The following is a 23,989-nucleotide window of genomic DNA, read 5'->3' on the forward strand; positions in this document are numbered from 1 at the left end:
TTAAAAATATATTTTTTGTGTTGCTTTGAATTTTTGACTGCTCTGAGCAAACTGTCCGCATTTTGAAAATCAATCTACTGTCAATGTTTGTTGGCCGTAGCATTCAGCGTAGCTCAGCACCCTAAAAAGTGTACAAAAATTCCGAAAAACTGAAAACAATCCAAAAATCGAGGTTTTTTGAACAAAATTGCAGTAAGTGGTGCCAACAACAACAGCAACAACAACAACAACATCAGCAAGTGCATGAAACATAAGTAATAAGAATTCAGAATTCAGAATCCTGTGTCGGAAGAATGTCGGAACTTCAAGCATCGCTGCTGCTGAAGCGCCAACTTGCGGAATTGCATCGCAATCCCGTCGAGGGCTTCTCAGCCGGCTTAATCAATGACGACGATATATTCAAATGGGAAGTGGTCATCATTGGGCCACAGGACACACTCTATGAGAGTGGCTGCTTTAAGGCACACTTGATATTTCCCAAGGAGTATCCGTTGCGACCGCCGCGCATGAAGTTCGTCACCGAAATCTGGCATCCGAATATTGAAAAGAATGGCGATGTCTGCATCTCAATTTTGCACGAGCCGGGCGATGATAAATGGGGTTATGAGAAGGCCGAGGAGCGCTGGTTGCCCGTGCACACGGTGGAAACGATTCTGCTGTCGGTCATCTCCATGCTGACCGATCCCAATGATGAGTCGGCCGCCAATGTGGATGCAGCCAAGGAATGGCGCGAAGATTATGCTGAATTCAAGCGGAAAGTAGCTCGTTGTGTGCGTCGCAGCCAGGAGGAGGTCTAGACTCTACAGATGCCAGATAAACAAAATTCAACACACATTCCACGGTCAACATTCAAATAAAAGCGACTACTTGCAAATCTCGACTGTCTGTCTGTCTGTCTGTCTGTCTGTCTGTCTGTCTGTCTGTCTGTCTGTCAGTCAGTCTGGAGCATAATCCGCAGCTGCCGGGCGAAAGTGTTAAACTTTTGGCTTTAATTGGCCATGCAGCTGCCCGCTTCTCTAATTAAGCAAACAGTTGCCTCCCTGTTCCCCGTTTCCTGTCCTCTTTCTTTATATGATTAGCCAGAATTTCTTTATGACTGTGCCAATTCTTTGCCGCCGCCTGTCAGCATTAATTGAACTTAATCGCTGCGAGACTGAAGCTACAGAGACTTGGGCGTTTGTTTTAGCCAACTTGGTCGCAGCTAGCTGTGGGTCAATCTTAAGCCGTGTGCTTAATAGGCTTAGACTCTTGCTGACACACTTGCCAAGATTTGTGGCAACATTTTGCCTTGGCTATAAGCGTTAGCCACTTGGTTGCTTTATTTGCTTCTATTTAGACTTGGACAACAAATGGCAAAAACAACAACAATAAGCTAGAGTCCAGCTGAGTCTGGTCGTCACATGGCAGCCAAACGACTCTAAAATGTATTTGCTAAAAGCATTTTTGCGGTTAACTGAAACTCTCGTTGTTGCTGTTGTTGTTTGTTATTGTTGCTGTTGTTATTGGCAGCAACAAGTTTTGCATTTTGATTTTGCATTGTTATGGCCATAATGCGGTCATACCTTTGACCACAAAATGGAGAGCGCTGGTCACATTGTCGCATTGTTTAGTCATGACTCAAATGCTTATAATGAACTTTTTTAGATTAACAATACAGCGGTTTTTATGGGTGTGGCATGCCCCTCTCTCTCTCTCTGTCTCTCTCTGACCAGCTCGATTGAGCATTGACTAAACTAAGCTATTCAAAGGCAGCTACCAAAATTATGAATCAGCACAAATAGCTTTGGAAACTGGGTAAATAAGGCCATGCACCTACTTAAGAATTACTCGAAATACACACAACAAAAAAAAAATGCTATAAAAGAAACCAGTGAAAAATCAGCAAATCTTGGCGGCATCAGAAGCAGCAGCAGCAACAACACAAAATATGTAAGTAGTAAAAAGTAAAAAAAAAAAAAAATAAAAAATGAAAACGAAATGCTAAAGAAAAGAGCAGAAAAACCTGCTTGAAAGATGGAACGAAAGACGCTTAAGACGTCGATGCTCCAATGATGTTGCTGCTGTGGTTCAGCCAGTAGAAATTGAATTGATGTTGCTGCTGCTGCTGCGATTGCTGTTGTTGTTGGAGTGGCTAAAAAACCGGCTCTGATCGTGTCTTGTCTGCTGTGACTACCAAACGCACAAGCGTAAGCCAACTGGGTGTGGAGCAGGAACTGGGACTAGGACTGAGACTGGGACTGGGAATCACATTGAGACTGAGACTGAGAATATAGTTTATAAATAGCATTCAATATGCAGTAAAAATTGTTCAACTGCAGCAGCAGCTAATGGGAAAGTGGCTAAGATCACGCTAAGGGTCAGCACAGGTAGCAGCATGCAGGTCAGATTCAGATTCAGAATCATTAGTTGAGGGTGGAAAACCCCGCTAAACAGTTGGACTGGTGCACTGCGGGTTTTTCTGGGAAAAGGGCGCCGTCAGTTTGTACTTACCTACAATACAAAGTACAACGCCAAAAAGACAACAATAAATGTATGCGTGTGTGTGCGTGTCGTTGCGTGTTTGTGCGTGTGTGTGCGTGCGTCGCATACACGTTAAGTAAATTCCAATATGCGCTGTGGGGCCTGTGTAGTGTATCTTACAGATACATTGGCTCAGATACTGGTTTTGATTTCGTAAAGTTAGTCTTAGCTGCGCGCGAGCGAGACAGACGATCGTGGATTGTTGGTGGATGTGGTGGAGAAACCGCGACGACAGTGAAATGTCGCTATTGGCCTCCTGGTCGTTGCTCCTGCTAGCTGAGATGAGTAATCCAAGTTGAAGAAGAAGTAAGAATCGTATCCGTAGTTACTGCGCTTTTAAACACTTTAATTTTCGTTAGAATCGAGTATCGAATTCATTTATCGCGTCTATGTTGAATACTTTGTACTTGTTAGCAACATTTACACGCTCGATGATTTTGTCAGACATTAAAATTCACTCAAAAGAACAACCAAAATCGAAGAAACTACCTGACTCGACCGCCGCGTCATAAAACCAAACGCAAACACTGACGTTGTAGTTGTTGTTGTTTTTTCTCTTGTTGTTGTATGTGTGTATTTAAAAAACACGCTACGTTTCGTTCTCAACGCGCTCACGCTCGTATTCGTATTCGTTTCGACCGCTGACTCTCCACACGTCCACCTGCGATGCCGTCTCAAAGTAAACTAAACCCAACTACGTTGAAAACAAGTTTCTGAACCACTGTCGCTGTCGCTGCCGCCGTCGCTGCTGACGTCGCTGTCGCCGTCGCCGTCACAGTCACTGTCGCTGCCGGCGCATGCAGGCAGCCAAACAGTCAGGCAACATAACAAGTCGATGCGAGATAAATGCACGCAGACACATGCACGCTGCGTTAACCAAATGCCAGGGGCGGAATATCTATGTTGAAGTGGGCCCAAGTGAGTAATTACAATTGCTAGCGCATACAAAGGTTTCTTGGGAAAATATATATGCGTTTAAATATGTATTTACAGTCAATCAAGTAGTTATTTAGATAACACGTAGAGAAAATACACAAAACAAAAATTGCTCACAATTCTTATAACAATTAAAAAAAAATATATAGAATTTACTATTTTTAAAAACATTTACTTCACTAAGGGCAGATTTTTCAATGTCTAATTAAGCGGTTTGATAACCAAGTCAGAAATATTTATTATTTATTTTAGTTAATAGACTAATCTTAAGGTTAAAACCTTAATATACGCGTTAATTGCTAGCAATGGATGCAGTGTCCTTTAGCAAGAAATGTATATCACACATATATTAGGATAAAATGTATAGAAATTAATGTCAAATTTGAAAATATCTCTTCGATGAAATTTAAGGAGACTTGGAAACACCGGGCCTAACTGTTCTTATAAGTGCAGCAGGTTGCTAAATAACTTTTTTCATTTAAATAATTATAATTTTTGTATACTCCAGACGTAATAATAATTATTATTCCCATTTCAGTTCATAATTTAATTAAATATTAAATTTAATTGTTAGTTCATTATATAACTTTTAGTCTTATTTGATTATATAAATATTTTTTATTGCCGACTGCTTTTAGTCGAGTATTAATAAATTAATAAAATAAATAAGTTAAATATATAAATTGTATATCCCCAATTTTAGTTTTGTCTAGCACATCACAATTCATTTGCTCCTTATTTTTAAACAGAGCGCGCCTGTATAATGTTGCCGCAACATTGTTGCTGGCATCTTTCGCTGTTGCAGATGCTTTGTTGTTGCCGGCTTTTTGGCTGCGATGCTTTTGTCGTTGGTCGTTGGCACTGCTGAACACACCCACACCCACACCTCCCACCAAAGAGCATCGCAGGGTAGTTTGTCTTTACATACTAGTTACATACATATGTATGTACATATGTATATTTCACCACTTCGACGTCCGTTTCGTATTTACATTTTACGATATGTACAATGCCTGGCGCTAAATATTTGATGAAGCTGCGAGACAGAGAGATAGCGAGACAGATGGACAGACAGACAGACGGACAAACAGACAGATAAATAGAAAGACTTGCAGTTTGACAGTTAGTGTAGTCACAGCTTTTCCGCTTTTCATTTGCCCAGCTACAAAATGGCTGCTCCTCTGTTTTGGCCATATTTGCAGACATTTTCCCAGTCGAATGGTTACCGTTATCAGTGAATGCCTCATTTGCACTTGAAAAAGTGTTTTGGCCTACGGTTTGTTTATCTGCCGGTACACTCGTATTTGCACTCACTGTTTGTTGTTGCTGTTGATAATGCAGCTGACATCTTTTATCTTATCTATGTATCTGTCAGATAGCAATGTCAACGCCTACAACTCATCGCTCAACGCATGAGATGATGTTGATGTTATTGTGGTTGTTGTTGTTGTTGTTGCATATGTCTCTGCATTTCCATTTGCATTTTCAACAATTGTCAATTGTTGAGGACGCACTGCAGCAACGCCTGGCAAGCAATTTGCATATTCGCATGCTAGACGAGTGCGATACGAGTTGTTGTTACATTTGTCTGCACAACGACAAGCTCACTTTGATGCCATCAGCTTCCCCTACCCCTCCCCATCCCCATCCAACCCAACTTGGCAAACTTTATGTACGTCTGGCTCTTGTTTGTCTTCTTGTTGTGTGAAATCTGCATAAAACTATGTTTTTTTTTTTTGCCTTGTTTTGTACTTTAGTCGTATTCTTGAGACCCCAACCTGGTCAACGACTTTAAGAGCAATCTGCACTTTGACCGCTTATCCTCAGTCCTCTAAAAGATGTCGACGGTGTCGTCAGCATAAAAGTCATTAAAAATTTGAAAATCTGTCGCTCTTTGTGGGTTCCTGCACCTGCACTCGGCAATGGGACTCGACCCAAGAGACTTTTGCATATTCATTGGACAAAAGTTTACAGAGCTTATGGTAATGGAAGTAATTTGGTTGCCAACTTGAGTGGTTTCTTGGCCAAGTGAACTTTAATTTAATGTTAATAGTTCAACGTATCTGAAGCGCAGCTCGACTGTTAAAATACATGAGATGTGCTAGCAGAAACTCAGTCACTTGACGCTGTATAAAAATAATTCTGTTTGGATAAACACCTCGAAGGAACTACGTAGAAGCACTTCCGGCTTCCGAGTCACTAAACACTGAATCAAATGTTTACTTAAAACCAGGAAAACTAACCGAAACTAACAGCTTCATTTTTAGTATCGGAACTGAATCGGTATCTGAAATTAATTCACTTTCAAGAATCGAAAACCGAAACGCTTGCACCGATACAGTTGTGGTAAAGTTGCTAGGTCAAAAAGTTGACAAACTTCCAACTGTCATAACTTGAAGACAACTGACCCGATTTTCAATCGGAATGACATTTTGATCATGATTCGGTCTTTCAATTCATCCTGCATTTAAACTTTTTGCATTTAGAAAATTTTTTCATTTTTCGACTATCGAAGCCATGGTTCTATGCTGATGGTAAGGGTCCCCCCTTTGAAATTTAGAAAATTCAAAATTTTAAATCTCAAGCTTTTACTTTTAATCAACTCCTTATATCGTAATTAGTATAAAACGACACTTTAGACTTGATTCTGAGGACTTTCATTTTCTTGTAAAAAATCATGTCAAAATTAAGAAATATTTTCACTTGTAAAGTTGCTAGGTCAGAGGCTTGAGCAACTTCAAACTGTCATAACTTTGGCAAAACTAAACCGTTTTTGAAGCGGAATGTCATTTTGATCATGATTTGGCCTGTAAATTCATTCTGCATTTAAATTTTTGTCATCTAAAAAATTTGATAATTTTTCGATTCTAAGCCATCTATCATCCAATTTTCCATACATACCCCTTGACATTTTTTCGAAATCTTTGATCTCTCATAACTTTTCTAAAACTTAACCGATTTTCAAGCGGAATGTCATTTTGATCATGATTTGGCCTGTAAATTCATTCTGCATTTAAATTTTTGTCATCTAAAAAATTTGAGAATTTTTCGATTCTAAGCCATCTATCATCCAATTTTCCATACATACCCCTTGACATTTTCTCGAAATCTTTGATCTCTCATAACTTTCATTTTGATCATGATTTGGCCTGTAAATTCATTCTGCATTTAAATTTTTGTCATCTAAAAAATTTGATAATTTTTCGATTCTAAGCCATCTATCATCCAATTTTCCATACATACCCCTTGACATTTTTTCGAAATCTTTGATCTCTCATAACTTTTCTAAAACTTAACCGATTTTCAAGCGGAATGTCATTTTGATCATGATTTGGCCTGTTTATTTATTCTGCTTTTAAATTTTTGTCATCTAAAAAATTTTATAATTTTTCGATTCTAAGCCATCTATCATCCAATTTTCCATTCCCCTTGACATTTTTACGAAATCTTTGATCTTTCCAAAACTTAACCGATTTTCAAGCGGAATGTCATTTTGATCATGATTTGGCCTGTTTATTCATTCTACATTTAAATTAATAAAATTTGTTCAAAAAATTGTATTCTAAATACTTTGAAATGAAATTGTATTAAAAAGTTAAGACAACCTGCGCTTAAATCGTTTTGATATGTGATTAACAATTTTTGAGGGTGCTGGTTGAAATTAACTGTGATTCACTGTATAAACAATACAATCTTCAGAATAGAGTTTCTAGTTTTCTGGGTTTCATTGACATTTGTAAACACATTTCATTTGTAAACATAACACATATTTTAACGTATTATTTATAGAACAAATATAGCAGTGTTAAAATTGCAATTATCAGTGGAAACAATGGGAAAGTCTAGTAAGCCAAAGAGTGTACTAATGGTGTGCGTGGGTGTGTATCTCAGTTATAAGTTAATATGCATCTTTTAATCTTGAAATGCAACCCATACTCACCCGTAGATAATATTAGTCGATCTCCCATAGCGGAGGCTGTTCTGCATGACGCCATCTGCAAGTTGGGACTCCAGAACGAGTGGCGAGTGGACAGCGCCGCCATCGAGGGTTGGAACTTGGGTGCCAAGCCAGATCCCAGGGCCTTGAGTGTGCTCAGACATCACAACATTGAGTATTATAGCTGCGCCCGGCGTTTGGTCTTGGATGACTTTGATAAATTCGATTATATCTTGGGTATGGATCAGAGTAATATGGCCTCGCTAAAACTCTTGATGCCGCACTATTCGAATGCCACGTTACTTTTGCTAAGTGACTTTTTGTTTGGTTTCGAGCCAAACCATCGAGCAATTGAGGATCCCTACTACGTACATATTAATTTAATTTCATATTTAAAAATAATTCACTGCTACATTTGCAGGATATTGGAGAGGCCCCTTTCGAGAAGATATTCGAGCAATGCTCGTATGCGTGCTCCAGCTTTTTAAAACAAGCGCGTCGTAATCAAATTGTAATTTAACAGCCCCATTGACAGGCAAACAACAGCTGATGGTGGAAGCTGCCAACTTGAAGTTAGTGTTGGACAACGACAACTTGTAGCTTTTCAGTAGTAGGGCTGCAGAAACATGAGTAGATGGCTCATGCAATCGGTAAATTTGAGGTTCCAGCGATAAATTATGTATCGCAACAGAAAACGATCACGATAACGTTGCTTAATTTAAATTTTAGGTATGGAAATTTGCAAAATGCTATAATTTTGCAATAAATGAATAAAATTAAATAAATTGAAGGTAAACAATTTAATAAGCGTTTGAAATTATTTACCCAAAGCAAGGAAGGCAATATAAAAATCTATTAAATTCTAAGAATTGCAGAACTTTGCAAAAATTTTAAAATTAAAAAAGGGTATTTTTTCCAAGTAACTATTTTTTACATTTTACCTAAAATGGTACGACTTGCCATTTTGGAAAATTTTACTGGATGGCAACCTTTTGGTCCAAAACAGTGTTTCCACACCAGTGCTGCCAACTTTTTAAGGGAAAATATAGCTGTTTCTGGCTGGTAGGCGTCTTACTTTGTTATTGTGGGCACTTTACTTATTTAAAATGACCAAGAAGATATTAATGATATGCTTGGGTAAATAATTGCATTCTCGCCAATTACATGATTTCTTAATTTTATGTACCTGCAGGCAATATCTGCCGTTCGCCCATTGCCGAGGTTGTTATGGTTGATGTCTTGGCCAAGGTAAAGGTCGATGGTGTTGTTGTTGATAGCGCAGCCCTGGGCTCATGGCATGTGGGGAATCGAGCTGATCACCGAGCTCTGAGCACCCTCCAGCACCACGGACTAAAGAGCACGCATATTGTACGGCAGATAAAAAAGCAGGACTTTAATGAGTTCGACTACATTTTCGGTATGGACGAGGAAAATATGAGTGAACTGCGGCGACTGGCGCCAAAAGGCTCCAAGGCGGAGCTGTTAATGCTGGGCGACTTCGGTCTGAGCAAGGATAATCGTATTATCGAGGATCCTTACTATGTAAGTCACAGAATCGTTTATTGTCATTCATAAATAAACTGCAACTTGTTTCTCTTCTCTTTGCTCTGCAGCAAAAGGGCGCCGAGGGATTTGAGACAGCTTATCAGCAGTGCGTTGCGGCTTGCACGGCATTTGTTAATCAGCGACTGCTAAAATAAGTGAATAGGTAAATGGCAATCGATCTATGTAGTTAATTGATAACAACAACAAAAATAAACAGTAATTAAAATGAGCACGACAACAGGTTTTCCCCTTCATTGTCATACCACGTATGTACATATTATGTACAGACATGACTAAAAGTATTGTTCATGTTCATGTATTGATTTTATAGGTAATACATATTAATAATTTATATTTTAAATGTTATTATTTTTTTAAGCAGTAACTAATTTAAAAATATATGAAAATAGCTATTAAAATACAAACATGCGACTAAATCGAGAGATAATGACTTGGCCAATACTTTCGCTCATGACTGTAAACACATATGTAGGTGTTTGTATGCATGTATTGTTCAATCAGTCAAGCCAACTATTGGTGGTGAAATTCGGTTAGCAGCGTTCTGGGATTTCGTTTTCTAGCGTAAAAATCCCCGATTTGATAATATATCACACATTTTGTGATTTCACATAAAAAGTAATCAACAGTTGGCGATTGCGCATTGTTGTTTGCGGTTCATTCTATTAAAAAGAGGCGCAATGAAAGTATTGTTTGTGTGCTTGGGTAAATATTTATACTTTATATAATATATGTTTGTACACACAAATAATAAAATATCCACAAATATTTCTATAGGTAATACCTGTCGCTCACCTATGGCGGAAGCGGTCCTACAACACTTGATACACAAAAGGCAACTGAAGGATTGGCACACGGATAGCGCCGGACTGCGAGATTGGAATGTGGGCTATGAAGCGCAGGGACGTGCTCAGGATCTGTTAGAACAGCACGGCCTGAAGACAAAACACCGTAGTCGTATAGTAAGTATTGTACTTTGCTTTGAAATTGAGCCATTTTATCCCAAGTTTACCTTTACAGATAACCGAACAGGATTTCTATGAATATGACTATATTTTCGGCATGGACAACAGCAATTTAAAGGAGCTGCAATAAATGGCGAGCGAGTTACAGCCGGAACCTCAATGTCGTATACTGCTTTTGGGTAGTTACATCGGTCGCAAGGAAGATGAGATCATCGAAGATCCCTACTTTGTAAATATACATTAACATTTAACTGTTTTACAATTGCTTATAATGATCCTTTACAGAGTCGTGGAATGGGAAGTTTTCATGCTGCATATGCGCAAATCCTGGAGAGCTGTCAAAACTTTGTGCTGAAACATGGCAATTTGGATTAAATATTAAACACATATTTAAATTTGTGTCGGTTGAACAGTTAGCTGAAATAGCGTAAATATGTATTTATATATATGTAGATTATTATATTTATATTATTATTATGTGTATTAGCTGAGCTGATTGTTATTTTATTAAGCAAACTCTTTATAATTAAAATATTTAAATTTAAAAACTAAATATCTTCCTAAATGTTCATTAATTACTTCAAACTTCATGTTCATACTCATAGGTGTATTTATTTGGATAATTAGTAATACCATAGCACATATATATAGAGAACAATCAGCACAAAGAGTAAATGTATGAGAAACAATTCGATGGCCAACGTGAGGAGTGCCAAAGGATTAATCGGTGAGTATGTAATCAAAGCGAACATTTTGCAACAGTTGTAATACTTCTTTATAGAGGATGATTATCTACTCCTGCACAGTGAAGGTTAGCTGCTTGTTTCGGGAGCTCTCGAAGCGGTTCGGAGTGTGCATGCTCAGCATGGCGGTGATGCCCAGGCCGAGGATGCCCAGGAGAAAGGCGACCACAAGCAAGCCGGCTAGAATGGGAGCCGAAATGAAGCCGACACAATCGTAAACATCGCCGAACTTATTGCGTCCATTGAGCCAGGGCTGCACTTGGTAATCGGTCAAGTAGAGATTCAGCAGAGTATCATTCCTGATGGGGTTCCTGAAGACCAGCTTCTCCGAGGAGCAACGGAATGAGAAGCCTAGCGGAGCCGACGGCAGCGTGTACTCATTACCAAGTGCCGGCAGAACAGCCTTGTTGTCCCGGTATTCCACCTCCACGTTGCGCAGATGCCAGGTGCCACGCAGCAGGGAGAATTTAAAGCGCAGGGTGCACTTCTCGCCGTTGTACATGAAGGTAATGCTTAGACGACCATAACCCTTGGCACGCTGATCATCGAAGGTGATATGCTTGTTGTGCTCCTCCAGCAGCAGGGTTTCATTGCTCAAGCGCAGCTCTGGTGGACCATTTAGGGTAAGCACCGCCTTGTTTCCCTCGGCAATGTAGATGTCAGTCGTCTCCGTCTCTCCGGCTGTGGGTGTTGCTTGTGTGGTGCTGGCTCGATTCGCATCCTCCTCCTTGATTTCCTCCTTGGCCTGACGCTTGGCCAAGAAGTGTGCCTCCTCCTCGCGGTTGGCTAAGATTCCCAGCACTTCTCCATGACCGTAGACAGTCAAAGCATCGGTATAGCCCGTTAGCAGCTCAGCATCGTCCTCCTCGGGATGCCCTGATAGGTTAATGACCTGCACAAAGAGATTTATGTTAAGAAGTGGTGGGGGGGAACAATTCAAAAAATGTATCTATACCTCAATGTTGGCGTTGTAGCTGTACGGCTCTGCGGCCAGACTGCGTTGCGGCAAATACGCCCAGGCGTTGCTCTTCACCAAATTCTGGAACTTGGGATACTTGGTGCCCTCCAGTCGATTTGTGCTATTACGCACGAAAATTATAATCGCCTTGGCATCTTGAAAAAGTTGCGTCAGCGGCTGCTCCTTGCTTGTGGCATCGACTAATGCTTGGGGTTGCAAGTTGAACACCTTGTCATGACCCCAAATCAGATATGGTCCGCTTATGGAGGCACAGCAGCTAAGCACCAGACTTAAAAATAACCCCACTGCGATTAACTGCATTATTTATTTGCTCTCCAAGTTCTACAAGTATTCAGTGTTTCAGAAACTTCCAACACGCTACACTGCACTTCACTCAAAACTGTTTTGGAAATTGCCCAAGAGAAAAATCAATGGTCTATGGGCAAGTAATGCGCATGTCCACTCCAAATTTTAGTACCAATTTAAGGTGTTGGTGGTGGGTTCTTACAGTGTGGTGAATTTCTATATCGAATTATTGTCTGTACCAAAAATACACTTGTTGATACTGGACAGATTTATGTACTAGATATATATATATTGATATTAAAAAAGACTAACGATATTATCTATCTTATTGATCACTGACAAATTGGCAACAGCTTGATATAAAATTTTTCATTTTAATTAGCACGATTATGAAAATCTTATGCTATTAATAGCATATATATATATATTTATATTAATAGTATCCCCTGGAATATGCTATGTTCAGAATATTGAGATTTTTCGTGTCTGTTAACAGTCAAAAGCATTTTTTTGGAATTTTTTTTTAATGTTGAGCATAGCTAAATGTTTGTACATTCAGACGGGTCCATTTTTTTGGGTGAGCTAAACTGCTTGAAGCTTATACCAGAATCGGAAACTACAATGAATTCTAAGAATATTTCACCAAGAAACTATTGGTCTAAAATGAATTCCTAGAACAGCTGAATCGACCGATTTTTTCTATGATTAAAATTGGTCAGAGTTTATAAGACCAAATCAGATGCGGCGATTTGTTTCAAATCGGCTTACAATATACATAGTATAAGTATAAGATCATTAATTGATTTGTATTTATAGTATACATTTTATACATCTATTAATTTATGTTTATTTACAGAAGTTTGCTACAAACTAAACTGATGACTGTCACAGCTAATACGAGTATATAAGACTTTGGCTGGGTTGCTGCTGAACTATAGGAGAAACTGCCCTTGAAGACTTTGGAGCCTGTAAGAAACATTTAATAATAATAATAAAAAAAAATTATATATCGCAAATGACTAACGTTTCTCGTTCTGATCCCTGACTCCACAGGTGCGATACGATATGGTCGATTTGCGCTTTTGATTGACATAGCCCGGTATAAAGAGACTGGGAGCATCGAGGCGACCAGCTGCTATCAGTCGGGACATGTCCAGCTCCAGACGATGTGCAATGGGTCCCTTGAAGTGAATGATCATCTGAATGCAGGCGCCGCCGTGCAGCTCCTTTGTCTTGCGAGCATCCACATCCAGCATCCATTCCGGAATGCCCATTACGGAACGCAGCTCCTCCAGAAACTGTGCTCTGCAAAATATAAACTAGCTTGTGAGGGAACTCTATTGAGTAGAAAAAAAGGATACTTACACAACAAAACGTGGCGGCTTCTGTAAATTAATGTACTTGATGACATTGTGATCCGGTTCGATGTTGGCGCAGGCGAAACGCTCGTGGGAATGCTCTGGTCCGAAAATAACAATGGAGCGTCCTATGGCGCCGACAGGTGCCTCCAGAGGAAAGTTGGAATCTATGAGCACAACCCGCTCTCCACCAAGATCTGAAGCAGTTTATGCTCATAATCAATCTGATCTGACAGATTTCAGACTTAGTACTTACCTATGGTTCCCAAACGCGCTCCCACATCGCCTACATAGCACCTCAATGGATTATCTGGTCCACATTCCTGTTCATATAAATCAAGCTAGAACCGAGACATTTAGTAGATATATATATGCTAATCGGGTATCTACAGGTAGCTTACATTCAAGGGATCTGCGAGTTGAGTGTAAAAGGGATTCCAGACGTATCCACCTGCCACACAGCGGGTAACTGTGGGCTTGACAGCGGCATCGACACCCACGGGATTCACAAAGATTTGCCAGTTGTGGTTGCGCGTAGAATTGCGATCGTTCTTGCCCGGATGACGTAGCTTCACCTCAATCACTGTCTCTGACTGACTGCCATCGTTGTGGATCAGTTGCGTCATCTTAATATAGCCATAGGCGTAACCCGTTGGATGATGAAACGAAGCTATACCTCTCAGCTCCCTTGCCTCACTTGGACTATAGCCACGCTCCAGTGTGCTGCAATTGAAGGATAACCAAGATGGGAGTTGATTAGTCTAACAAACAAGTGGGAGCTCGACTGTAGGATACCCTATGTAAAGGTACTCTGTACTTAAAGTTGTTTTTTAATCAATTGTTCCTATGGCAGCTATATGATATTGGAAACCGATCTGAACCAAACTTAGCCAGGATGTATAACACCAAACTAAATGCATATTCTGTAAGTTTGGTTAAGATAACTCAAAAAACAAAAAACTTTTTCATACTAAAACTTGATTTTCAACTGCGCGTCTCTATGGCAGCTATATGATATAGTGGTTCGATTTGAATCAAATCTGGTCAGGATGTATAATACCAGCCCAGATGCATATTCTATCAGTTTGGTTCTGATATCTCAACAAACAAAAAACTTTTTCATACTAAAATTTCATTTTCGATCAATCATTCCTATGGCAGCTATATGATATAGGGGTTCGATCTAAAAAAAAAAAAAATTTGATCTGCGTACGGTGTCCAGGAACCTACTTATCAGGTTTGAAGTCTCTAGCTCTTATGGTCTCTGAGATCGACGCGTTCAAACAGACGGACAGACGTACAGACAGACGGATATGTCTCAATCGACTCGGCTGTTCACCCTGATCAAAAAATACTATATATATACACACTATACCCCTTTTTTCCCATTTTCAATGGCCTCAGGGTATAATAAGATTGCTCCAGGTGAGTGAGAAAGAGTCCATTTTTACCTGCAGGCCCAGCGAGCGTTCTTTTGTTGCTTTTTGATGACCACCGAGCGTCCAATGATGCTGTTGTAGCCAAAGAGAGGCAAGTTGGTGTCGTTATAGGCATCCTCATAGTGGGTCAGTCCATTGAGGCGTCCAAATTTACCGCTTAGATCACCCATTTCATACTGATCGCTGGTGCCCTGTTTGGGCGGAGGTATAGACTTTGGATTGACCTCGAAGGGATTCCAGATACCGTACAGCGTGGATGCCTCGCAGGGAAAAGCCAGATTTGCCTCCACTGGGGTCTGTATAAATGTCAAATGGGAAACTAAATATATATTGATATAAACTGGTATTAGTCAAGTTATACCATGTGTATCTGATAGCCACCGTTATCCTGCAGTCCTTTAAGTTGCACCTCAACATTGCTGATGTCATACTCGGATTGCTGTGTGATTTCCATTTTGCCATTGACTGTCAGCTCGTCTCCATTGGCATACCAATCCTTGGCGACAACCTTGCGTCGATAATGACCGATCAGACTGGAACAGGCCAACCGTTCGCCCCTGGCCTTGGGTCCATTGTCATCGTAAATGACCAGGGACTTGCCCAGTATGCTATGGCCCCCCGACAGGGGCAGGTTACCATCGCTAAACATGCGACGACTCAGCTGCCTAGCCTTATGGATTCCACCAGCTATACTCAGCCGTCCAAGACGTGCATCGAGTGCACCCAAGCGGCACATTGCCGGCAATTGAGGACGGCAAAAATCATCGACACTGCGATTGCCCCAGTCGACCTTGAATGGATTAAATACACCGCCCGCCGAAATGCAACGGTTCTGCCAGTCATAGAAGTCCTTACCGGGTGGATTACTGTGTATGCCCCAGCGATGATCAAAGGTGCTATTCTGCGTGGAACCATCTGCCTGTATCAGATACTCAAACAGCACCGTCGTGTCCTGCCAGGGCTGCTCGGCGGCCTGGCGAAAGATGACGCGTCCAACCACCGGATATCGGAAGAGAACCTGTGCCGTAAACATGGGCTGCTGGTAGATCCCATTGCGTTGGTATTGATTCAATGTGGAGCAACCCCAGATGCTCTGGGTGATATTGTGCACTTCGGTGCGGTTGTAGGTGTAGATGACGAGACTGCGATGGGCGATGCTGTGGCGACCCTGCAGTGGCAGATAAAGGTCCCAGTACAGACCACTCAACTCGGAGCTGGTACCGGGCAGAACGTACTGGTGAAAGTATTGCTTGTTGCGACCTTGCAGCTTGCCACTGAGATCACCCAGAGCATATTGCTCCTGTGTGCCATATCCCGGAGGTGGCCCATGTTCCCGCTGCAGCTCCCGGGGATTGTGCAATTCACCCGTTGTCTCGCAGTAATCCGACTTTCCGAGACGCTGTGGCGTTGGGGGCAGACTGTGAATGCGAAAGGCTGCCACATCCTCGGCAAACTTGCGGCTAACATGCTGGGCCAGTGGTGTGGACAGGGTAAAGTTGAGAAAGGTCGGATCGAACTTGGAGCGCTGTGTGAAGGTGACTTCGCCTTTGACCCCACCCGAGTTAATGAAAGTTCTGAAAGCATAACAGAGAGATTTATTAATCGGGGACAGTAAATAATGATTATTTTGTTATTGTCAATTGAAAAAATCATTAACTTCTAGTAACTATAAAAAAAAGTAAAATATTCCAAAAATTTTCTTTAACCATGATCTTAAGATTTATAATTTTTATTATTTAACTCATAAAATAATCATGATTTTTGAGCAAAAAAGTAAAACTTAAGAAATAATCATTATCTTTGAGCAAAAGAAAATAAAACTCATAGCATAATGATTATTTCTTGAGTTTTATTTTTGACTCAAAAATGATTATTTTTTGAGTTTTATTTTTGATTCAAAAAAATAAAACTCAAGAAATAATTATTATGCTATTAGTTTTATTTTGTTTTGATTTTTTTGTAAAATTTATATACATTCGTAGTCAGTTAACCATTTTTAAATTTAAAAAAAAGCAACAAATTTTATAAAATTATATTTTTAATAATATAATTATTTAATTCTAAGTTTTTTTTAAGTGATTCTTCATGCTCAAAAGTAATCATAAGTAAATTAATAAAACTCATGGAATAATGATTATTTCTTGAGTATTATAATAAAACATATAATGATTAAAGTCCCTGTAATGAATACATCTCTTTTGAACTTCACTTCACTTGTACTCACTTGTAAATCAATGTCTGGACGTGTCTGATCTGTGTGCACGCCAAGAAGTTATCCGGATGCTGGTTGTCGTAGATCACCAGGTAGAGTGTGCGATGCGGAATGGTTAGATCTGAGGGCAACAGCGCCAGTTTGGCATCCCGGAAGACACTGCGCTGTGAAATGCGAAGAGCGTTCTTGGCCACACCAATTCTGCCCAGGCGCGTGTCCAAGTCCCCAATACCTTGGCCAGGTCCACTGCCCTGCGGATCGAAAACCAGCTGCAGGAAGTTGCAGTTGTCCTCGCTTCGATGATGATCATGCTTGAAAATATCCGTCACAAATATCTTCCAATGGTGCTGCGTGAACTGGCGATTGTTCTCCTGGGTGGGCGAGGCTGGTTGCTCCTGAATGTGAAATAGATCTGAGTAGATCAACGTGTCGCCGCCGACACCATCAGTCGGTGCGAGCCATCGAAAGTGAACGGAACCCGCAATCGGAGTATTGAAACGTGCCTCTGCCATGTGCTCCATGGAGTTCTGCACCGTGGTTATTGTGGCACAGATGCGGGCATTCGAATTGACCTCCGTTAGGACCAGGGACTTGCCCCAGATGCCACGATCACCAATTAGCTGCATTTTGTGCTGCCAGGTGGACGTCTCGTTGCCCGGCAACACCAGATATTCCAAATCCTCATCGAAGCTCAAGATCTGCGAGCCCAGTCGATCCAACTCACATCGCTCATCGGGATCTGTGTTTGTGTAATCCACCGGAAAACGTCGCACCGCCCAACTCCACACTTGGTCCGGATATTGCAATGTGGCTTCCAAATTAGACTGAATCTCCACAAGATTTTCTTCGCTCTGGCGAAATGTAATCTCGCCATGCAGCCCATGCTGAGAGATATACGCAATCAGATGCTGCGCCACAGCTGTTTACGAACCGGGTAGCAAAGCAAACGAGCAAAACATAATAAAAAACAAGTGGCAAATGCTATAGTCGAGTTCCCGACCATAAGATACCCGTTACTTATTTCAATATATATAAAAATACATTAATGAAATTACTACCTAATACTTTTAGGTGATTGTATTAAAATAATAACTTTATTAATAACTTTGGTTAGCTATTACTCCCGTTCTACTTGTCCGTTCTTGCCGCGGTTAAGTGATATTATAGATAATATTAATAGATAACGTTAATTACCATAAAAACTGTACTATCTTTAAAATTGTAGGTGTGGTGGTTTTTCGCAATTTGCGGAGGTGGAAGGTTGCGTGTCAAAATTTAAAAAATAAACTTGACCTGCGTGGGGTCTATATAAGTCTGTGAGCCAAATTTAGTATCTCTATCTCTTATAGTCTCTGAGATCTAGGCGCTCACACAGACGGACAGACAGACAGACAGACGGACAGACGCACATGGCTATATCGACTCGGCTGTTCATGCTGATCAAGAATATCGGAGATGCCTCTTTCTAACTGTTACATGCATTCCAACGAACACAATATACCCTTTAACTTATTTTTTAAGTAACGGGTATAAAAACATGAATCAAAGAGTGTGGTGTGGTGGAAATCAAGATGGTTAATTCACTTTCGCTTTCGCTTACGTGCACCATATTGAAAGTAAACGGCTTTGGAGGATTTGCATACAATGCCATTCCAGATCGTAGTGGGAATTTCAGGGAATTGGGCAGTGCTCTTCCGCATCAGGTGTTATACGAGTAACGATTACTTGTACTTGTACTTACCGCCGCTTTGTGTTGCAACTCCACAGGCCAAGATGACGCATAGCACCGTTCTGTGGCCCCACAGTTGACTCATGTTATGTTTGTGGCTCTCTTCTTCTTTCTCCTTCCAAAAGTTCTGCTTTCTAGTAGCGAAACGATTACCAAATATTTACAGCTACGCTTTGTACTTTCATATTCCACAGCGCATGCGTGCATTCAGTGGAAAATTCAGCTTAAAACTGGTCGAGTGACAGTCCAACAAGACAGAAAAAACAGCTCAAACCATTTGGCCCACTGTGGTGAGTTTGTTTGCTTGGCTAAGCTGAGGTTTTGTTTTGCTTCGCTCAACTCTCTCTCTCTCAACCAGCTGGTTTTACTCTCATACAGTCGAAAGACGCTATAGCAAACAAGTAAAGTCCATGTATTACTTGTTACCCTAACCCAATCAAACAATTTTGGATTTTCTTTTTTAGACGACTCGGTTCTACTTTATTCCATCAAAGTCATCGACATCATCATCATCATTGTTATATAAAAAACAGTTCTTCATTTTGTTTTTCTTTTATCTTTATAAAATTTCTGACCGGGTTAAAAAATGTTTTTTTTTTTTTTATATTTTCTTCTTGCCGTATACTTAATTTATACTGAAGTAAAGATTTCATATTTAACAACTTGTTGCATATAGAATTGGTGTTTTCATATTGTTGTTTTTTCTTTTATCTTTTGATTTAATGTTCTTTTAGTACATAAGTAAAGTGTAAATTGATTGTACTGCTTATTAATATAAGCCTAAGTACTAATGATTGTGTATTGTTATGTTATATCAAAACTACTAGATATGCTTTTCTCTTCTCCCATTTACTTCCTTTCCTATTCACTTCTCTGGTACTGATGCCCCGCAATGGTTCTACCCCCCGCGGGGAGATTGTTCATTCTCAAAAATAATGTGCATATTTCGATAGTCGCTTTATGCATTGTTTAATGGATCGAATTGAAAGTCGAGCGTACCCGTTAACTAGACCCTTATGTCGCATTTAGATAGGTTATATACTTAAGATCTTAGTGGATCGTTTCGCGTATTGCGAAAGGCCGCCTCCGTTGTTAGGAAATCATAAACGTGAACTCATCAAAAATAAATCAACTTTTGCATTTTTAATAACTTTTCGATACTTTTTAAACGCATAAACTAGAAACACTTTTTGTTAAAACGCTGATAGTTTATAAGCAGAAAATTTGTGATTGGTTAAAAATTATGTAAATTCGCATAAAACAATTTGAGTGAATGAACTTTTTTGGTTTTCAGTTAGGCTAACTCTCAATAACTTTGTATTTTGATATATGTTTATAATTGTTGTATATTGAAATTGTTTAACGAACGATAGAGATATGCATAATAATAATATATATATATATATATATATATATATATGAAGTAAATAGATATTTTGTGTTTAGAAAGATATTTATATATTTAGCTCTCAGATAAAATTACCCTAACGAAATTGTATGTCTCTCTCTCCTTAACCTCTGAAAAAAAAAAACTAACAAATGTGGGCCAAGGCCTAATCTATCCATCTATTTAGCTACCCACTGGACTCGAATGTGGTGCGAGCACCACACCGCATTTTTTGCTCATCTTTCTCTGTGGTTCTTCAACGAACAGCAATTAAAGTAAACATTAAAATTTATTTTTAGTTTTTTTTTAAAGATTTTTTTTGTTGATTTTCATAAGTGTTTTTAAATAAAATAGATTTCAATTATTTATAAATTTTACGTGTAAAATTTAATAATAAATCAACTAGAAAACTAGCTGTCAAGATGGCGTTTTGACATTTGGATTTAAAGTATCCCTAAAATGATACGTGGAACTTGGTACATGGTGTGTGACTACAAGTTGTTCTTGTTGTTGTTCTTGTTCTTGTTGTTGTTGTTGTTGTTTTGCTACCAAATTATGTTGTTGAAGAAGTTAAGAGTATTATGGTAATTTGGTGGTGTGTTGTGTTGTTTTTTTTTGGTTAACAAAAAGAGATTATATAAATATTTAAATTTACATATGTAAAACGAGCATTTCTTTTAATTACGTTTATTATTTTTTTTGACGATTTTAAAAGTTTTTGTTGGTTGTAAAATGGATGCTGAGTTAGAGTTAGGATGTGTTCGGGTCTGCTGCTTAGGCGGCTTCCTCTTCTTCCTCATCACCCTTGCCGGTGAGCATTTCAATCAGGGATGCGGTATCGATTTGGTTCTTGTCATCAATGACCATCTGATCGAAGGCATCATCGACTTCCTTCATGGTGAATTTGTCACCGAAGCCCATGAGCATTTCGCGGAATTTATCACCATCGATGAGACCATCGTTATCGAATGTTTTGAAGGCAGCAATAACAACATCGTCTTCATCGTTGGCACCAGAGGTCGCCATACGGTTGGCAAACAAGGTCAGCAATTGAGTGAAGTTAATTGGACCAGAGGCCTCGCTCAGCATCGTGTCCAACTCCTTGTCATTGGCGATCTTGCCGACGGAATCGAAGGCAGCGCGCAAATCGTTCTTGCCAATAATACCGTCCTTGTCGGCATCCATGAGTTGGAAGGCCTGATTCACGCACATTCACGCAGATTTAGAAAGAGAGAGAGAGAGAGAAAGAGACAGAGAGGTGGTTGGTGATTTGGTCGTTGACTTGTGAGAGAAATGTGCAGGCTCGGTTATGATCATGGATCATGGATGGCAAAGGCATGGACATAGGGACCATGGATATTCTGGGTCTATGCTGTTTTTATTTTTTTTTGGTAACTTACTTCCTTGAATTCGGCAATCTGCTTCTGGGAGAAGACAGAGAACACGGAGGAGCCAGCACGCTTCGACTTCTTTGAGCCACGCGAGCCGCCCGACGCTCTCTTCGAACCAGTAGCAGAAGCTGGGGCAGGAGTGGCAACTGGTGCGGGGGTTGCTGCCTCAGACACAGCCTCAGAAGCGGTTTCGGAAGTACCACCCTCTTCCTTGGTCTTCTTCTTCTTAACCTTCTTCTTCTCATCCGCCTACATTATCAGGGAGTAAAAGAATAAAATTAAAATTTACATGAATAAATATTCATTTCAATCACAACAAGTGAATTCAAATTAATTGTAATTATTTAATACCATTGTGCAGTGAATTGGCTTTCAAAATGATTTCAAAAATATTTCAAATGAAAATTTTTCCAATATATTGCATATCTAAAAATATTCGACGGGTATTACGTAAGCTTCTACTCGTATATCCGTCTCGCTCTAGCTATCAGATTACGTTGGCGATGCGTACAATTTCTGCGTTTCGACCGATCCATTTATAGAATTTCGGAATGAAAACTTTTCACACAATTACTTGAAGTTTAAAAATAGTTTTGGTTGTTGAACAACAGGCACAATAATCCACATACAGGAGATTCATTGAGGTCAGCACGATAACATTGTTAGATATTAGTTAACGAATCACTTCATCTTGAATTTACTTTAATTGTAATTTTTCAATATATATATTTTTTTTTTTTATTGAACTGAGTTTTAATTTGTTCTTTATATTGCAACTAATTCACTGCACAATTAAACGCGTGTCCTTTTGGCGTATGAATAATGCACATGTCCATGCATTATAGACATGTGTATATGTCTGGTATCTCTGTATATCCAGGGTCTCCTTACCATGGTGCTGAACTTTGATGTGTTGTCTAATCGAGTCGAGCGGTCAGAGCACACTGAATCAATGGCTGATTTTATCGCCAAGACAATGATGTTTTAAGATCTTTTTCGACTTTTCTTCTTCGTTCGTTTTTCACATTCGACCCGCATACCCGAACACGAATACCACCCGAATTTCGGTGTTCGGCATCATTCGGCTCTGCTCGAAGCGTTCGGCTCGCTTTCGCTGTATCTGTATCTGCAATATTCGTGCTGCCTTTTTTAGTATCTGCAAGGCAAGGTACGCTCAGACGGCCGGTGGGGGTGCGGATATGCTGCTGGCCAGGCAGCTAAGTTGGTTTAAATGTTTACTCATCGTGTGCTCCTCTAATCAAAATCTAATTTTAACGGCAAGAGAAAATGAGTTCTGTTCTGTTATGCTCGTATTTGTTAGGAAATGCGTATATGCATGAGTATATATCAATGTATATCCATATATCTGTGTATACATATGTGTAGTGAAATGTTGAAATTTATTTGTGATTTTCATGTGATATGAAATGATTTTTGTGCTTGTTCTATATACATTTCTCAACTCATAGCAATAATACGCGAATACCCGAATACCCGAATCTTGTTTTGTATTATTCATCGTTGCTCTTGAGGCGTCTTCGAAGGTGTCCTCTTGCTCTAGAATCACCTACATTTCCCTTGCTCACTCACACATATTGTTCTATCTATGCATGTATTATCACACATATAAATATATGTCGAATAATACATATGGGTATAGACATGGCCTGGCCTATGTATGTATGTATGTACACACTCTAGGCTATATACAAATCGAATATGTTCGTATTTTACCTTGCCTATTTTCAACGACTGGCATTTTCTGTTTTAAAAATGTTTTGCATATTGTGCAATATAAAGAGAGCGAAGAATTCCAAAGCTATATAGCGTATACCGATTTTGTGTCGCATATATAACAAAGAAACCCGATTTTTATGTTATTCTTTTGAACACATACACACATATGAGAATTTTCCATGTTCCGTTGCATAACAATAAACAAGAATTATGGATTACTTTACTTTTCCTAAAGTTAAATGAACTTATCTTATATATGCGCATATATTTTATTTGTATGTTTATCTGGACTCTTCTAATAAATGATTAATAAATGTATGATTACACGAAAACTGTTTATCACAATTGTTATGAATTCGAGTTACAATATCGACAAAGGTCTTCATCAGGAAAATAGAAATCTACTTGAAAAATATTTTGACTAAAATGTATTGTTATTTGAGTTTTATACTGATTCAAAAAACATATATAAATATATGTGATGGGAATTTTGTTTTGTTTTATTAAATATATTTGCTGGAAATATGTTTAAAAACTGAAGTGCATTCTATTTTGGGATTCCTTTAAAATAGTAATATTTGGCATTTATTGACATAAAAAGATGCATTTTTTTTCTTCAAAATATATATATTTACAAAAGGAAATTTTATTGGAATCATGTCATAAACACTTGATATACGTTCAAATTAGTAAGCTTTACTATTTTACACCTTTTTTATTTAAGCGCATATTGAGAAAAGCTAACTGACTTGCTTTATTTCCTTTTTAAAATATTATTAGGTTGTTTTCTTCTAAGTTTTAAATGTTT

At 39.3% G+C, this 23,989-nt stretch overlaps 8 protein-coding genes across 10 annotated transcripts in view; 4 read left to right on the plus strand and 4 right to left on the minus strand.

Annotated features, from left to right (window-relative positions):
- Positions 1-3,208, minus strand: part of LOC117789636 — a 58,329-nt gene extending 55,121 nt beyond the window's left edge. Inside the window, exon 1 of the mRNA XM_034628698.1 lies at positions 2,491-3,208. The gene's annotated coding sequence lies outside the window, so the exon portion shown is untranslated. The remainder of the gene's footprint in view (positions 1-2,490) is intronic.
- LOC117789637 (ubiquitin-conjugating enzyme E2 G1) lies at positions 83-874 on the plus strand. The gene has a single exon (XM_034628699.1). It carries the CDS (start codon positions 294-296, stop codon positions 795-797), a length of 504 nt encoding a protein of 167 aa, XP_034484590.1. The 5' UTR covers positions 83-293; the 3' UTR covers positions 798-874.
- Positions 3,209-7,188: 3,980 nt separating the features above from the next.
- Positions 7,189-8,125, plus strand: LOC117791160 (low molecular weight phosphotyrosine protein phosphatase 2-like). 2 transcript variants are annotated; one of them, XM_034630838.1, is made up of 3 exons: positions 7,189-7,334; positions 7,403-7,761; positions 7,827-8,125. In XM_034630838.1, the coding sequence occupies exons 1-3, from the start codon at positions 7,289-7,291 to the stop codon at positions 7,911-7,913; spliced, it is 492 nt and encodes a 163-aa protein (XP_034486729.1). In that variant the 5' UTR covers positions 7,189-7,288; the 3' UTR covers positions 7,914-8,125. The 2 variants fall into 2 exon arrangements, with proteins under 2 accessions (XP_034486729.1, XP_034486728.1); XM_034630837.1 differs by having other exon boundaries at positions 7,211-7,334; positions 7,815-8,125.
- A 292-nt stretch (positions 8,126-8,417) lies between these two features.
- LOC117790952 (low molecular weight phosphotyrosine protein phosphatase 1-like) lies at positions 8,418-9,176 on the plus strand. Its single transcript, XM_034630572.1, has 3 exons — positions 8,418-8,530; positions 8,586-8,935; positions 9,007-9,176. Exons 1-3 carry the CDS (start codon positions 8,500-8,502, stop codon positions 9,091-9,093), a joined length of 468 nt encoding a protein of 155 aa, XP_034486463.1. The 5' UTR covers positions 8,418-8,499; the 3' UTR covers positions 9,094-9,176.
- A 123-nt stretch (positions 9,177-9,299) lies between these two features.
- Positions 9,300-10,448, plus strand: LOC117790951 (low molecular weight phosphotyrosine protein phosphatase 1). The gene is given in 4 exon segments (XM_034630571.1): positions 9,300-9,661; positions 9,734-9,918; positions 9,977-10,150; positions 10,207-10,448. Coding segments are annotated over 4 exon segments (474 nt in total). The 5' UTR covers positions 9,300-9,636; the 3' UTR covers positions 10,297-10,448.
- A 65-nt stretch (positions 10,449-10,513) lies between these two features.
- Positions 10,514-12,028, minus strand: LOC117790950. 2 transcript variants are annotated; one of them, XM_034630570.1, is made up of 3 exons: positions 11,620-12,028; positions 10,726-11,556; positions 10,514-10,691 (listed from the first exon to the last, which is right to left on the minus strand). In XM_034630570.1, the coding sequence occupies exons 1-3, from the start codon at positions 11,941-11,943 to the stop codon at positions 10,545-10,547; spliced, it is 1,302 nt and encodes a 433-aa protein (XP_034486461.1). In that variant the 5' UTR covers positions 11,944-12,028; the 3' UTR covers positions 10,514-10,544. The 2 variants fall into 2 exon arrangements, with proteins under 2 accessions (XP_034486461.1, XP_034486460.1); XM_034630569.1 differs by having other exon boundaries at positions 10,514-11,556; positions 11,620-12,027.
- A 687-nt stretch (positions 12,029-12,715) lies between these two features.
- On the minus strand, positions 12,716-18,751 carry LOC117789515. Its single transcript, XM_034628546.1, has 9 exons — positions 18,679-18,751; positions 16,950-17,856; positions 15,087-16,299; positions 14,738-15,021; positions 13,688-14,009; positions 13,543-13,627; positions 13,294-13,483; positions 12,953-13,233; positions 12,716-12,894 (listed from the first exon to the last, which is right to left on the minus strand). Exons 1-9 carry the CDS (start codon positions 18,749-18,751, stop codon positions 12,779-12,781), a joined length of 3,471 nt encoding a protein of 1,156 aa, XP_034484437.1. The 3' UTR covers positions 12,716-12,778.
- Positions 18,752-20,415: 1,664 nt separating this feature from the next.
- LOC117792761 (myosin regulatory light chain 2) lies at positions 20,416-22,481 on the minus strand. The gene is made up of 3 exons (XM_034633013.1): positions 22,336-22,481; positions 21,454-21,693; positions 20,416-21,250 (listed from the first exon to the last, which is right to left on the minus strand). Exons 1-3 carry the CDS (start codon positions 22,336-22,338, stop codon positions 20,828-20,830), a joined length of 666 nt encoding a protein of 221 aa, XP_034488904.1. The 5' UTR covers positions 22,339-22,481; the 3' UTR covers positions 20,416-20,827.
- Between the last annotated feature and the right edge of the window lie 1,508 nt (positions 22,482-23,989).

This window comes from Drosophila innubila (assembly GCF_004354385.1).
Source record: "Drosophila innubila isolate TH190305 chromosome 3R unlocalized genomic scaffold, UK_Dinn_1.0 2_E_3R, whole genome shotgun sequence".
In the NCBI taxonomy this organism is placed as follows: Eukaryota; Metazoa; Arthropoda; class Insecta; order Diptera; family Drosophilidae; genus Drosophila; species Drosophila innubila.